Consider the following 17,246-nt stretch of genomic DNA (forward strand, 5'->3'; position numbering starts at 1 on the left):
GCAATATGGTAGGGTTAGAGTGCGTGTCAAGCCTTAAGAGGAAGGCTTGTCCTTTGCTATAGTGTATAGTACAAAAAGCACTATTCATGAGCAGACATCCTTACCTAAAGTTGGTGGACAATAGAGTCGACTAGTCGGCTCCGTACCGTACCAACTTTCATAAGGATATGGGTTTGTCCTTTGTGTGCATAAGGACAAGATGACAACAGTCGTGCTAAGCAAGCTTCTTTTGATCGCTGAATGTTGGAATAACATGAAGGTCTCTTCAGCATTCGCTGAGACTTGAACAGTCTTCACACATTTGTAGACAGACTTGTAATCACTGAGTACCGCTTCAGATCACGTACTCGCCAGTCTCTAATCTTCAGTTTCAGTCTTCGACATTCACTGAAGGTTCTTTGGTGTGAGTATTGTCTTCTTGAAGTATCGCTGTCTCTGATTGATTTACAATACAAGTTCTTCAGCAATCACTGAATAGACTCAGTGATGATCACTGGAACTGAAAAGACAGAAACATAAATACAACGTTTAAGTGAAAAGGGATAATCATCAAATCACTGAGAGAGAGGATCAACAAGTTGGTTATTTAATTTATCTTGAATATTTGAGGCCTCTTTATACATTTCACAGCTAAAAGATTAGGCCCTTTGACCTTGAATGTCATATGCCTTTTCCACAAGGGCCAAGATTCGTTTTCGTCGGCAGTTGTAAGACTTGAGAGAACAACGACCTGGAAATACGGACTGAAATGTACTCTTTCGTCGAGGGAACATAGAATCGTCCGACAACCCCACGCTGCGATTCAGTAACGTTGCATGAGAGCCTAAATTCCTTAATGGAACGCTACGGAATGGCGTCATCCAAGTTCGTGAGAGCAGGATTGAGAAAATGATGTTGAAGGATATCAACGATTGGGTGAAACCTTGAGTCAAAATTGTCTAGGTTGAGGTAAAGTGCGTGATTATTTGGTTTCAGAGGAAGTGTAGTAATGGTATGAGTAGATTCGTCAATGGATTTGAGGGTAGTGGTCTGCGTTTGAGAATTGTTTGATGCGGATGTTGACATTTGCAGGTTTGTGAGCAAGAAAATGACCCTGGTTTAGGGTTGGCTGAAAGTTAGGGTTTCACATAAATGTATAAATTGGTGGTTGATTTTGTGTTTTGTGTGCAGTTGTTGGACTTAATCAACTTACTTGCAATGAATATCGATTGAAGCGAAGTAAAAGAGGGGGAATCTTGAGGTCACAAATCGTCAATGGCGGCAGTTGGTTTTTAGTTCATAGAATACAACAATGAGAGAAATATGGAGAAAGGGTTTGAAAGCATTAAAAATTTAATTTGGGGAATAAAGGGTAATTTAAACCGAGATTTGGTAATAGGAAATCGAATGAGAATCGACACGAAGCATCGAGAGCTGAAACGGTTATGCAACAGCGTATGGAGGAAAGACACGTGGCTTGACATGCTTTGCATCCCGCCTCCTTTACTTGAAAAATTAGAGATACAGGCGGTGACCCTCTGTAAGTGACATGTTTCCATGTGCCCTGGGACAAGTCTGACGGAAATTTTCAGAATTAGAGAAAAAGAATGTCCACACCAATCAGTCTGGAAATTTAATTTGCAAATGAGGATAACATAGCTCAAGAACAGACTCACAGTTGTAACACATGTTATTCAGAGTTACACATCTGAAAAGCACATCCAGAGTTAGATGCAGATCGTCTGTGTAGCTCTGCATGAGGAACGCAATGTTTTGCTTAATATGTGCATCCACAGAGCTCTTATTCAAGAACTAAATGTTAACCTCTGTATAAAGAACGAAATCAGGCCTCAAGGACACAAGTGTAATCAAATTTCCCAGAGATTAAGACGTCAACCACCCAGAGTTGCAAGTCTAAAGTCGATCTTTAGAATAACACAAGCGTAACCAAATTTCCTAGAGATTAAGATGTCAACCACACAGAGTTGCAAGTCTGAAGTCGATCTTCAGAATAACACAAAGCGCCTTCGCATTTGACATGCATAGAAAGCGCTCTTTCTCAAGACTTAAATGCAGACCCTTTGTGTAGCTCTGCATGAAACACTGACTCCGATTCAGATTGAAAGCAGAACACATGCAGAACGAGCGGCACAACCTCAACGTAGGACATGAAGAGCGAGAGCACTTTCAGAACAGTTAAATGCAGAGCCTATGCATAACTTTGTATGCAGAACGGAGGCAGGGTTAGAGTGAAAGCTTTGCACGTGCAGAACCTTTATTAAGGTCTGTATGAAGAACAGAATCAACCTTCACAGACATGAGGGTGAAGAACATTTCCAGAGTTTAAAATTGATACGGCACACAGTCGGAACTCTGAAACCCACCTTCAAAGAGACAGAGCTCTTTCTGAACACTTAAATGCAGACCCGCTGTAGATCTCTGTATGAGCCATGTAGTGTGTGTTTGAGGGACCGTGTAGGCCGTGCAGAACCTCTGTTAAGGTTTGGATGAAGAGGCGGAGCCTCAACGTAGGACATGAAGAGACAGAGCTCTTTATCAACACTTAAGTGCAGAGCTTCTATGTAGCTTTGTGTCATGCACGGAGGCAAGGTTTTGGTGACCGCGTTGCACATTCAGAACCTTTCTTAAGGTCTGTATGAAGCACGAAAGTTGGGGTCTAACAATCCACCCCTAAGAGTAAATAAGGTAGGCTCTTAATTGAATTAACAAACGAAAAGTCTAATCAAAGCCAGAGATTAAAAGGGATTTCAGATTTTCGTTAATTATCTAAAAAGTACAATACAATTGAATGGAAATTACAATGACTTTACAAGATAGGAAAAAAACTTATAAAACATAAGGTCTAAACATTTTGAAGTCTGATGAACTTCCTAAGAAGTTCACGAAACTCTAACATGTTGCGAATTGACATTTAGATGATTTTCGCCCATTCGTTTGCTCCCGGGGAATTGTCTCTGCTCCTGGCTAGATTATCTCTGATGTACCGTAGGGTAGAGTTTGAATACTTGTAGTTCTGCATATCTCGAAAAAAGATCTTCTTATTCTGTGCATTCCAAAATACTATTCCCACTTCTGGTTCCACCAACACAATCCAAAAAGGGATGCTATTGATGCCCTGTAGATCTTCATTTGGTGCAGCGACAGTCAATTGATCCACTCCCAGATCCAGAGCTAATTGAAAATCGAACTAGCTTCTGAAGTCGAGAAGGTCGGTCATCGTTTGCCTTATAGCAGAGTTGGCCACAGCGCATTTGACCCCCTTATCCTTCTTGTGATCTGTGAAGTAAAACAGAGAGAGAAGATCCTACAGATTCAGATTTATAAGGTCACAATCTGTGAACCTGCAGATCTGTCTACGAGACCTCTCCATCGTATACTCATAGAAGATAATCTAGTTATGCGCGAAGGTACATTTCTTGATGTCAATGACTTGCTTGATGCCATCGACGAAATGGACTGCAGAGATGGGTTGGGTGTAGCGATCTAGGAACCTCTGCCTGATATGCTCTTGAACCATTGGATGAAGACTAATCTTTTGGACCTGTGTCTCTTCTCGCAGGTTGTAGAGAAATTGGTAGATTTCCTCGCTGTCTGCTTTGTCCTTTATTGGCTTATCAAGGGGTGCAGGCGTAAACATTGCATCCATGTTCTCCTTAATCTTCTGAACGCGATCAGAGGGATGCCTTCTTTTGGGCCTACTGCTTGCGCCTTCTTCATCTTCTGCTCTGGTTGGCCTGATGGGGACCCTCTGCCTCATTGCAGGTGGGACTACTCTGGTCCCTTGTGCAGGGACCCTAGCTCTGTGTGTATTCTTTTATGGTGGAGGAGCAGCAATCGTGACGCCTTCTAGAGGGACAGCAATAGGAATACACAAAAGTGATAGATCAACCACATTCACTGCTACCACCTCTTCTTTTTCTCCTCTTATTGGAGCACCTGCGTCCATGGCGTATTCCGTTGATGCAGACAGAGTCAGGTCTGAATCAGATGACGAGTAAATATTTAGAAGATCTATCAATTCTGTATTCTTTTGTGGCCCAGCTACCTCTGCGTGGGATGCCATGGGCATCTTTCCCTTTCTGAGTGCCTCTGTTTTTTCTGGTGCTGGTTGACTCTGTGCCCTCTGCCTTGAAGGATCTTGTGTTGCTTGGTGAGGGGCAGAGGACGTGGGTGCAGAGGGGGAAGCCGTAGGTGTAACACTTGGAATAGCTGTTGGATAGTTCTCCCCTCTTCACAATTTTAAGGACCAGACTAGTCTGGGTCCTCATCATCGTCAAGTCGTCTCTTCTTCGATGACTCAACACATGGAGAAGAATCCATTCGTCTTTTTGGCCTCGACTCCTCTGCTTGAGGCATAGAATTGATTTTCTCCTCAAAGACTTTGAGGAGATCTTCGACTGCATCGCCAACCCGTCACATCTCGAATTCCGATCAATACTCGAATTTGGCCAGAGCGTACGTGATGGTTGTCGTTGCTTCCGTGGCTTTGTTATTGAAATCGGATGTGGAGTTCTCCACCTTCTATAGAAGTCTGTCACCCAGAGCATTCATTGCGCTCTGAGTGACATAGTCCACAGGTACGTTTAGAGGGATGATCACCTGGACGTCATAAGAAGTGGACGCCTCACCCCTCTGCATGGAAGCTATGACCTTTCGCAAGGCCTCTGCATTTTGTGTCGTCAATTCTGTCAAAGTATCAAGACGAGAAGCATTTTTCGAAGACTCAGCTCTCAATACTGCCAAGGATGCTCGTATCTCATCCAAATCAGGTGCGGAAGGGGACGGCTCTGCACGGGCCATGATGAGTTTTAGCTCTTCCAAGGAGCACCGCACAGAGGTGAAAAGGGAATGCAACTCTTCCCTTGTAACATATGTTGGTTGTGTAACCTCTGGCTCAACAAATRGGCCAGATTAMGTCCCCRTTCYAGGGACKCCTTCATTCACGACTTGGTTGATGTTGGTTGGGGAAGGACTTCCAGCAGATCCTTRTKGTTCTYCTTRARGAGAATTCACTACCGYTGTTCTATCARGGAGAGTATCCAAGGMRGGTTYAGAGCTGGCCAGAGGACTCTCCATGAGTGGACTTAGAGACTGGTCGAGAGTCTCMAAGTCATGTGCACCTATTCCTTACTCTGAACAAGGTGAGGAGTCTACACGTGYAGAGGAAACGAATTYCTCTGTATGGGAAARTAGCGTGATATGGGGAGACATATCACTTATACGTTCAAAGGTTGCACCCTTTTGAGAGGGTSTTCCYTGTGGTRTGGCRTCCCTTTGACTGTGATAACCAGARGCAKATGCCACCTCTGGTTGATTTGGYTGGGTTAGGTTCGAGGTGTGCACCTCTGTTTCAATGACTTCCGTGTCTCGACCACCGGCGTCAGATGATTCAGTTGCACTGKGAGTTRGGCTGTCGAAACGGATGTGCTTATTTACCCTAGGCTGCTCTGGCTTACCCTTAGGCAKAGCAGCTGTTRCACCTCCTCCCTCTTCTCCTTCTTCTTCTGCGTCTTCACTCTTGTCACTTGATGTATTGGACCCAGCAACATCATCAAAATGTTCCTGGTTTTCTTCTTCTTCAGAGCTAGAGAAGTGCCCCAAGCCTTGATTGGCTGCTTCCTCTGCTCTGAATCTTTCTTCTTCCTTGAGACGAGCAATCTCTACTTACCTTGCTCTCTCGACTCTCTCCTCCTCTGCTTTCAAATGAGCAATTTCTTCAAGTCTCGCTCGTTCAGCTCTATCCTCCTCTTCCTTCCTCATTCTCTCTCTAGTCTCTTTTTCTTTGCCTCTAGTCTCTTTCTCTTCTTCTCTCTTTCTTTTTCCAATCTCACCCTCTTTTCTTCTGCCTCAGCCATTTGAGTGTCCTCCCGTGCCTCATCCTCTTGGATCATACCTATGCGTGCCGGGGTTCGAGGCACAGGTTCTTGTGCCTCGCATACACGTCCGTATTGTCTCCTCACATCCCTAGTCTTCATGTAACATAAGTGCCTCTTCGGAATTGGCCGTTCCTTAACATAGCCTTCTTTGTTGACTGTAGGTTTGTATTGAGTGAGCACATTCACCTTGTGCACAGGCAGCCGTCCCATGTCAATATTGTTGTCATCAATAACAGGTCTTAGAAGAAGACCCAGAAAGCGAGGAAACAAGAGAGATGGCAGTTCCTTTCCTTTAGCCACCTCTTGGCACTTCTTCATGACAGCTGCCTTGAACTCTGTGTAGAGGAGGAAGAGTAGTCGTGTGATAAGTCAAAAAAGATGCCATAAATGATCTGTAGAATATTGGTGGAGCATATGTCCAAGCTGCCAATCTTCCCAGTCAACGATCGATTGACCAATGTGAACAGGGTGTTCCACATTGGGGGTAGGTACTGTCGGCGGTATTGAGAAGGATACTGGATGGATTGGTTGTATCCCAAGAACTTCAAGAAAAAACAATCTCATCCACAGATTGAAGTGGGGCACATTCATTCCGCTCTAAATTCGTCTTCGTAGGGATTTGCAAAACTCGTGAAAACAGGGACCTTGAAATACGAACAGTGATGAATTCATTTGTAGATGGCACAAAAAAATCTCCAACAATACCTCGTTGGGAATCAGTAACTGAGCAACTCTGCCAAAATTCTTGGATGAATCTTTCAGGGACAAGATCATCGGTGTTCGTCAGGGCAGGGTTCAAGAAATGGTGTTGGAGGATATTGATACGTACTAATTATTTAGTACGTAAAGTACCTTTTTACTCTCCTTTAGATAGGTTATTTTTCTTTCATATCCCAACTTTGAGTCATTTTATCTCTTTTCTCTATTTTTTATGTTGAAGTAAATGTTGAACCTGTGTTTAGTGGATTTTGGTCTAAATTGATCTTATTTTGGACAGATTGGAGCAGGTTGATGCTGTGGAAATGTGGTAGCATGATCTGATGGCTGATAGGAAGATGGATGAGACTTAGAAGTGACTGACATGATTTTGGAAGTCATATGAAAGACTCCTATTGATGAACCAGCTGTATTTTGAACTGATTAGCTGATGTTTAACAAGACTTAATGTAGTTCCTTTCTAATTAGTAGTTTGTAATTTGTACTATTTAGTTGCTTTTGAACTAGGAAGGTGTGAAAAGACCATTTTACCCTCACTCCAACCTTAGTATAAATAGGGGTTGTTGGGAGGAGTTAAGGCAACACACTTTTCACCACATCTCATCTTCTATTCTCCCTACTTTTCTCTCAAGTAGTTCTCCCAACTACTTGGAGAATAAGTTGTTTTCTAATATTACAAAACTTTTGGCATTTCAATTTCCATTTACTCGCTTTATTTAATCGCTTTATTTATATTATCGTTATTTATATTACGTCATTTATTTATTACGCTTTCTGCATTTTTATTATTCCGTCATTTATATTCCGTATTTACTTTCCGTATTTATATTATGTCTTTATTTACCGCACTTTATAATTCTTGTCATTTACTTTTCGTCATGAGTAGCTAATTTTATTAGCTCGGGTGTATGACGAAAAGGGTGAGTTTTTAAACCAAAATATAGTCGACCCTTTCATGTAACAACAATGTTTTACTTTTTCATTTCAAGTTTTATAAAACCAATGACACTTCTTGACGAGTTGATCACTTTGAAAGTGTTAAAGTGTCGTGGACTCTAAGCTGAGCCATTGTTTGCACGTCAACTTGGATGATATGGGAAGTAGACTTGAGAGAGTTGCTAATAAAGAGATTGGTTGTCCGTATTTTCTAAGTTGTTAATTCTCAACGGGTTGATCACTCTGAAGTGTTAAAGTGGAATGGATTCAGAGATGAGCCATTCAGAACACRTCAACTTGAATGATATGGGAATCCACTCGAGAGAGTGATTTTTTTTAACAAAGAGATTTGTTTGTCCATATACTTTGAAGACACCATTTGTCACTTTCACTGGTCTAGATGCCTCATAGAGATATGGGTTGAAAGCTATAATATCAGTGCATTGGTGAAGTCCGAGAGGAATACCTTCAACGTAATTGGTAAAAATAGTTGTTACTGATTGCATGCTGTAGCAATCTGTCAGCATGGTTTCATGYTGTAGCATTTTGACAGCATTGGTCGACTGAAAATAATTTTTACTTCTCACCCTAAAAGTTATACACCCTAGCTTGCTTTATATTCTGTTATCTCCTGTTTTTAGTTGTGTTAACTCTGTTCAAATCAAAGTCTTAGAATTCGCCTTCTGAAATCATTTCCTTAACTTTACTTTCTTTTAAACTTTTACTACGATCCYTGTGGACGATATCMGGTACTTGTACCACTTTTATTACTTGAAAAACGATATTGGGACTATTTGTATACTTGCTTTTAGTCCTGATTGTTGTTTGTGTTTGTGGTTTCCACGACCCATCAGATATCAATAATAAGATGGAATTTTTGGTCAAAGTTTTCTAGTGAGAGTTGAAGGGCATGGTTGTTGGGTTTCACTGGAAGAAAAACCAAATTTTGGCTGGATTCCTCAACAGTTTTGAGAGTATTGGTGTGAGTTTGAGAGTTCCCTGAGTCTGAAGAAGACATTGTTGCAGGTTTTGAAAATAAAAGCTTTTGAACAGTTAGGGTTTTGAAAAGAACCGGGTGTTGATTCTATAATCTGAACTAGAAGGATGGTTTGAGTACTTACTAGAAGATCGAAGATGAATGATTGCAACAAGGATTGCGGTTGCAKRAACTGATTTAAGAACTTGCAAAAATATCAATGGCGGTTTTTGAGAGCTTGAAGACGAGGATTCTTGAATACTTTGAAAGCGTAAAAGAAAAATTGGGGGAAATGGGTTTGTTTAAATACAAAATAAAATAGAGTACTTGAGTGTAATGCGCCCACCAAACGTCAGATAAACGGAGCGGTTCACGTAGCACCTGTGTCCATATGACACGTGGCATGTCAGCTGCAAAATACGTCGAGAGCCGAAATGGTTAGGCAAAAGCGAATGGGGAGAAGACACGTGGCTTGGCATGCTTTGCATCCCGCCTCCTTTACTTGAAAAATTATAGATACAGCCGGTGACCGTCTGTAAGTGAAAGCTTTTATTTTAAATAATTATGAATACAAACAGACTTATATTGAGCAAGGCTAGCGGGAAGTTCCAGATTTAAAGACGAATGGTGTCCATTCCTATAAGTCTGCAGAATTATGAATGAGGATACCAAGTTTGAAATAGATACACACTGTTACGAAACATATTGTCCAGATTGGCACGTCTGAATGGCTGATGCAGAGTAAGATGCATATCGTCTACGTAGGTCTGCAGGAGGCACACAATGTTCAGAAAAAGTCCTAAATGAAGATGAACAATATAGAGCCAACATGTAGTGCTGCATCATACATGCAGACCCTTTGTAGACCTCTGTACGACTACCTTTTAAAAGAATATATTTTAAAATAACCTACCATAGTTTACGACGGTGACAGTCCATATTTAAAAGTCTGAAGACCGCATTCAGAGTAATAAGCACAACCTCAACGTACAACATGACGAGCTAGAGGTCTTTATCAACACTTAAGTGCATAACATCTTTCCAGCTCTGTATGAAGAACGGATGCAGGGTTAGAGTGATGACATGGCAACTACAAAACCTCTGTTAAGGTCTATATGAAGTGCAGAGCCTTTGGGTAGCTCTGTATGAAACACGGAGTGTGGCTCCGATTGATCGCGTAGCACGATAAGAGCCTCTGTTAAGGTCTATATGAAGTGCAGAGTCTCAGGGTAGCTCTGTATGAAGCACGGAGTGTGGCTATGATTGACCGCGTAGCACGTGGAGAGCCTCTGTTAAGGGCTATATGAAGTGCAGAGCCTCTGGGTAGCTTTGTATGAAGCACGGAGTGTGGCTCCGATTGACCGCGTAGCACGTGGAAAGCCTCTGTTACAGACTGTATGGACAACGGAATGACGCTTGAGAGACACGAGGGTGTAGAAATTGTGCGGAGTTAGAAGTATGAAGAACGACCTCGGAATAAGAGGCGGACCTCAATGTAAGACATGGCGCGACAGAGGTCTTGCTCAATACATAAGTGCAGAGCCTCTGTGTGTCTCTGTATGAAGCACGGATGCAGGTCTGTATCAAGAAGCGGAGCCTCAACGTAAGACATCAAGAGAGAAAACTCTGTGTATCTCTATTGCTACTTCTTTTGTGATTAATTAAGTTTATATTATGAGGCAAGGAAGGACAAAGAAAGGCTCAAGAAAGTGCATGTGCAATGTTCATACATAAGAACAGAGAACAACAACAAAGTTATGTACTCATACAAAGAAATTGGATATTACATAAAAAACAATTAATAATGAAACCGAGTACCATAATACATTCACCAATCAATACATCGTTGCACGAAACAAAATCCAATCACAAAAACAATCCCAAATAGGAAACACGAATATTACTTCTGAAGAGGGGCCTCAACGTAGGACATCAAGAGAGAGAGTTCTTTCTCAACACTTAAGTCCAGAGCCTATATCTATCTCTTGTCCATCTCGACGTTACCATACCTAATCCTTTTTTTTCTGTCTATTCCTTTTCCAAGACGTCTCTACTGCACCTTTTCATGTCATTACACTCTGTATGAGGCAAGGAAAGACAAGGAGAGGCTCAACGTAGTGCAATGTTCCTACATAAGAACATCAACAACAACAAAATTCTCTAATCATCAAAACAAGTTTAATATTAAATAAAAAAAATAATAATTAAACCGTGTATCAAATTACATTGACCAATTAACAGATCGTTGTACGAAACAAAATTCAATTACAAAAAACAATCCCAAATACGAAACACAATGTAATAAGAAGAATAAGACATTTTACGGTGCTCGTTAAAAAAGACAATGATCAGTCCTGGAATAAGAAGAAATAGTTCCATCCATTTATATTTACGAAATACATTCAGGGTGGCGTGAAGAATACGTTAGACTTCTCTTCAGAACTGAAATYTGATGAATGAAGGTTTAGTGATTCCGATTCAGCAGACTGCATGATAAATCGAAAAATAATGTTACACTAACAGAGATACTTCATTCAATCGGATTCAATCTAGTGCAAATGATAATCGGCACCTGTTGAACAGCAACTCTCATTGCGAACTCGTTGATAGACGCTATGATGGTCGGTTGGCCTTGAATATGAGAATATCACAATATCTATCGCATATTACTCTGCAGTGGCGGTTTAAACAGGACCACGCACAGTAATCATGAACCTTGACACGTGTCACATGCACAAGTATGTTTGTACTGAAAGCAGAAATTGTGTCTAGATACATGTTTTAGGCGGGAAAACACAGTAACCGGCGCACAGGAATGGAACACGTGTCCCAAAAGTTACTTATTTATTAGGGTTATAGATATATATATATATATATATATAGAGAGAGAGAGAGGGGGGGGGCACATTCAAATGAAAACCATGCAATTCTTAGAAACCGTGGAAACTAATTTCGACCAATAGGAAAATTCCATTTTTTCTCTAATTAAATTTAATCATTAAGGGTATATTGGTCATTTGTATTGTTTTCTATTAAATATGGAAATTATTAATAAATCTTAATTAAGGCAACATAATAAAGGAAATTTTATAAATGGTAACATTTAAATAGTTAATTAAATTATAATATTAAAAATTGGATGTTGTTATATTGTGTTTCGATTTATTATTGTCAAGATTAATGAAAATCGTAAGTTATTAGAGTAATAAATACATGAAATCAGTAGTAGAATAAAAAAATATTCATGAAAGCGGTTTCATACATGGTGAAATTGGCGCATGGAGTAAGTGAAAATAATTATGGAATGCGTGCATGATGAAACCGGTTTCATACATGGTGAATTGGTGCATAGAGTAAGTGAAAATGATTATAAAATTGGTGTATAATGAAATGGGTGCATGATGAATAGAGTGCATGAGGATATGGGTGCGTGATGAGGTTTAAGATGCATGAAATGGGTGCATGGTGAATAGTGAAAATGTTTCATGAAACAGGTTCATGAGGTTTAAGATGTGGTTGGATTTATCATTTTGCCCTTCTCGTTATTATAAAATATATATATATATATATATATATATATTTCCTAAAATAAACTAAACTAATCTTGACCATTGATCAATAAAAATGGATGGATGAGATTGGTTTACATAGTTTACACAGATGGGAGCGGTTTTCATTTGATCGCTCATATATATATATATATATATATATATAGGCCTAATCAAATGAGAACTGATTAGTTTGTGGTAAATGTGAGATCCAATCTCAGCCAATCATTTTAATAATTAATGTTATATCCTAAAATAACATAAAGGGTATTTTGGTAATGTTTATATACATAAAACCCTAGATGTTACTTTCTCCTTCATCTATTTCTTCTCCAGCCACCACCATCACCCCATCTACTTCTTCATCGACGGTTTCCTCCCCTTTCACAATCATCTCATCTTCTCCTTTATCATCACTAAACGTGTTCTCGCATATTCAAAAGCGTGTTTTGAGAAGCACGAACGCCGACAAAAAATCCGTAGAGATCAACGACTGTGACGATGAGCCCTCTCAACTCTCGCCGCCCTCAACTCCCGCAGTCGCAGGTGGTGACGCCCTAAAGAAACCGGCAGTTACGGCAATTATCATCCCTGTTTCTCCGGTGGTCTTTTGTTGTTGGATGCTTGCAATTACAGCGAGTTTCTAGAGTTCTGGCGAGTCCCCATGTGGATAATTTGGCCTGTTATGTTGACCAGACACCGGAAGTTCACTCCGGCAAGAAACCGACAGTGGCTGTGATGGAACAGAGAGGTTGTTACAAGAGAAGGTACGTGGTTGACACTCTTCTTTGTCTCCGACCAATCAGTCTTCTACCACTGCAATGCAATCGTTGACACTCTTCTTCGTCTCCGACCAATCAGTCTTCTACCACTGCAATGCAATCGTTGGCACTCTTCTCCGTCTCCGAGTATTCATTGCAAGGCTGTAAAATAACTGCGGGTGATCAAAGTGTATCAGTGTATCCGGTAGTTTTATTTTATGAATTGTATCACAATATGCAATTTCATTATTTTCCTTGTTTTATCACGGTGTATCACAATGGATTTGCTTTTGTTTTTATGGTTTGAGTTGGTATAATAGTTGATATCACAAATGTATCACAGTATATCACAATGGATATCACATTGTGTATCTTTGTGATTACTTGGTACCTGCCGGAATAATGTTGGCCGGAGGCCGGAGTTTGGAGGTCGGAGAGAAGAGTTTTTAAAAATACCTAAAATGTTCTTTAATTATAATTTTAACTCAAACTATCATAATTACTAATTTCCTTATTTATCCGTTGATTTGTGGTTAAGATTGGATTTCACAGTTACCACAAACTAATCAGTTCTCCCTTGAATGGCCCCTATATATATACGTATGTATGTATGTATGTATGTATGTATGTATGTATGTATGTATGTATGTATGTATGTATGTATGTATGTATGTATGTATATGTATGTACATATATAGAGGAGGTTTACTTTACAAACCACATTATTTATACAAATCGTACAAACCTCATTCAACCAATCATAATTTTTCATTTTATTCATTTTTTTTGTATTTATGAAAGATTGATTAATCTATTTTATTGTGGAGGGTGTTAATCATGAATATTATCATCTTTATTATATTAATAAAAAAGAGATGAATGAATCAGTTTCATTAAAATTTCATAAGTATTATATAAAACAATTTCATAACCATATATGAAACAGTTTCATCAAAAAAAATATTATACGAAACAATTTTTTAAGATTAAATAATTTCATTAAAATATTTCATAAGATTAAACAATGAAATCGATGGATGAAGATGATTTACATGATTTGTACAAATATGGAGTTTGCATATTTTGATTAGAATGACATCTTACAATACACATCATGTCTTTCCACGTTGTACAGAAGTTTTCTCCCACATACTCCATCGTCGATATAACAACAATGATTATTGCTAGTTACAAAATAACGACAACTGATAATTACAACATTCCCAAATAAATCCAATCATTTTCTTTCACTTCTCCGACAACATGATCAATAACTCCTGAGTGMATGARCTGCYCGTGTATACACAAACRTCTGAAATTGCAGTGATTGTTGAGTTCCTGAGCCGATTGGGAGGACTATGCATGGTCTGAAGTGTCGTTCGGCTGCTGCTACTCAAATGCTTGTTTTTGTAGCACATTTACCAGGTTGTCTGGCCATATGACTCCCAACACCTTGCCCTGTTTTGCCTGTTTAAATCCAAAAAAATAAACTGAGCTTGTAAGATCCGCACTTTCAATCCTTTTCTTTTCCTAAGATGCACACAGAAATGACACCAATGGCCCAACGGCAAGCACAAACCGGCGAGTGCTCCAGCCTCACAACCATAGCGTGGGAGTCACAATTCCTTTTAAGGATTGGGCTCCTTGTGGGCACTCGGCTCTTAGCAGGCGGCTGTGTACCTGATATGCAATGAGGCGCTTGAGATGCCGTTTAAAAACCCTTTTGCACAAGAGAAGTGTCAAAAGACTATAACCCTGCCTAGCCTTAAAACTGAAAGAGGCTACCAGGATACATGAGGCCAACTGTTATACACACAGTTCAACACTGGATGCACATCCATATGTTAAAAACGAAACAAGATAACCTAGACATGGCTTAGCTAAATTTGGTGCAGTTCCAGTGTTCTGGTTGTTGTCTTAAATTATTCTTTCAAGACTTTAAAATCCAAAAAAAGAAAAGGCATCACTTCAAATACTTGGACATTTTATACGTACGGYTATAKAAATTATTACGTGCTWTTTATCCCATCAAGAGTTCAACAAGTATTTTGATGGATTATATTGATACGGGTCTAAATATTTTGATGGTGTTTGATGATTGTTAAGCTATGCCTGTTTTAACTAACACAAATGCATTCATTAGTACAGTATTCCGAAAACGCCAAACCAACACACCCATTCCAACGCATCTTATGTTCCATACAGAACATTTATCAAAAAATAATTTTTCATTCAACATTAATTCTATACAGAACCTCTAAAACAGTTGGAATTCTTAATCATTCATCACATATTCATTCAGTTTTATCAAACACCATCTAAGAGCCTTTTATTGGAACTGCTAAGTTTAATGTTAGTGCAATCTACCCATGATGCCCATGAATACTACAGTGGACAGTTTTACTGCCACATGTAAACAGGAGAGACCTGTCTTACATGGTTTAGACGCTAGAGTAGTAAGCAAAATTTGACAATGCACCATTGGTTTACTACACAATGCTAGATCCCACCCCCACCCCCTAATGTGATAAAATGAGATTGTTTGGTCTGGTTTAGATCTAGGGATACTAAAACCAAAATGAATCAAGGAGWCCCAGGTAAAATACGGTAGATTGTGGTTCAATAGGTATCCACATAATATTCGAATTAAAGGAGCTGTGGATGTACATTGTATTAATGTTATCTTTTTGAAAATTAAGCAAAAACTACATTCGCTGGGCAGTTATGCAATATGTTCTATATTAAATAAATGCATACAACACAAGAACCAGTATCCAGTAGAAACAGATATATCCATATCCGTACCAGATACAAGTTGATGAGTATATGGATATAATCACATCCAATCTGTTTTATTTAGTTTAATAGCGTTTACAATTTCTTAAGGGCACCATTTAGCCCCCAAGAAGTTTTAAAAGAAAAGGCTTCATTGAGGACGTATTTATTCAGAGTGAATAAAATTCAATAGTTATTATAAAAACTATCTTCACATATTTTATTGGTTGCAAATATACTAAGGAACTTCATTAGGACCATTAGTAAATTTCAGAATATACAGTAACCTGTTAATGTGATACTCGTCCATAAGCAGCCCCCTCTACTCTAGATGTTAAGGCATGTTTGGCAACCATAAGCTAGCTTATTTTTTGAGGTTATTGGAAAAACCTCGTTTGGTTAGCCATAAGCTAGCTTTTTTAAAAGCTACTTCTAGTAGCATCTCAATAAGCTCCATTTTCACTTTTTCCAATCACACCTCTTGTATTTTTCCAACTAATTTTTCAATGTCTTTTTAGGTCATCGGCTAGTTTTTACCGAACATGACTAGTTTAAGCTAGCTAGTTTGCCAAACATAGCCTAAGAGGTTTAGGGTTTAGTTTCTGGTTCCCCATGAGAGAGAGAGATGGACTAACCACTACTAGGCAGCGACTGTCGCTTCTTTCCCTGATTACCCAAGATTGAGGATCTCTCTCTTGGATTGCTGTGGGATCTTGACCCCACACCAGGTCTCAATCTCAGCTCACCAACTGAATCAGCAAGAAATGCGTTAGACGTTGGATCAATACACACCGTSGCAGGTGCTTCTTGCATGCTAGTTGACTTGATAGGGTCAGAACCAGAGCCATCAGAATGAGATTGCCCCATTTTCTCATTTGGAAATTCTAATTGAAGGTTTGAAGCAATGGATTTCTTGCCRGCAGATTTTAACTGGTTCCTGATGTTGGGCTCTTGCTCTTGCTCTTGTTTAGCAGAACCATTCTCCTGAATCTTCAGTCCATCTCTCGTATTAATGTCGAGGAAACGATTCTCCCATGGACGAACAGCCATCCATCTCTCCAACCAGTTCCAACCCCAATTAGTTTTATCTGGTCCAAATCCAGATGGAGATGTTTGTTGTCTAGATCCTGCCTGCCACTGCAACAAATAAGCAAATGTTAACATTGTGATTTAATCTTATAGCTACAAAAAATGTAATTCAACATTGATCTTATTGGAGCAAGGGATATTCCATGATTCTTATATCCTGTAGTTCGTAACGTGAATAGGTCTGCTGAATTGTTGTAGGCAAGAGAGATGGAAGATCTCCCTTACTCCTTGAGCAACGTTAGGAGTATGATAATTGTCTTTCATGATGGAATAGTAATTCATGGAAGTTTACAAAATATTGGGCTTGATAGCACTTAACCGACCCATACAAATACCATTATCATTAGCATACTAATCCTCAATTTGTGAATCCTTAGCCAAATGAAGGCTTCTCTTCACACTTGAGGCTGGTTTTAAAAATGAAGACTACACAACCCATTTAAAATCGTTGAGTTTAAGGAACGAATATCCAATTCGCACTTGTGGTCACAACCCCTCGTAGAGTAATGTGAATGAGCATCTCTCCTGCGACACCAGGTTTATGAATACAGCTGGAATGCTACATCTA

At 39.5% G+C, this 17,246-nt stretch overlaps 1 protein-coding gene across 1 annotated transcript; it reads right to left on the reverse strand.

Annotated features, from left to right (window-relative positions):
* Positions 1 to 13,870: 13,870 nt before the first annotated feature.
* Positions 13,871 to 16,784, reverse strand: LOC112529760 (protein IQ-DOMAIN 1-like). The gene is made up of 2 exons (XM_025141150.1): positions 16,225 to 16,784; positions 13,871 to 14,281 (listed from the first exon to the last, which is right to left on the reverse strand). Exons 1-2 carry the CDS (start codon positions 16,751 to 16,753, stop codon positions 14,208 to 14,210), a joined length of 603 nt encoding a protein of 200 aa, XP_024996918.1. The 5' UTR covers positions 16,754 to 16,784; the 3' UTR covers positions 13,871 to 14,207.
* Between the last annotated feature and the right edge of the window lie 462 nt (positions 16,785 to 17,246).

Source organism: Cynara cardunculus (genome assembly GCF_001531365.2).
Source record: "Cynara cardunculus var. scolymus isolate 2C chromosome LG 16, CcrdV1, whole genome shotgun sequence".
NCBI classification, from domain to species: domain Eukaryota; kingdom Viridiplantae; phylum Streptophyta; class Magnoliopsida; order Asterales; family Asteraceae; genus Cynara; species Cynara cardunculus.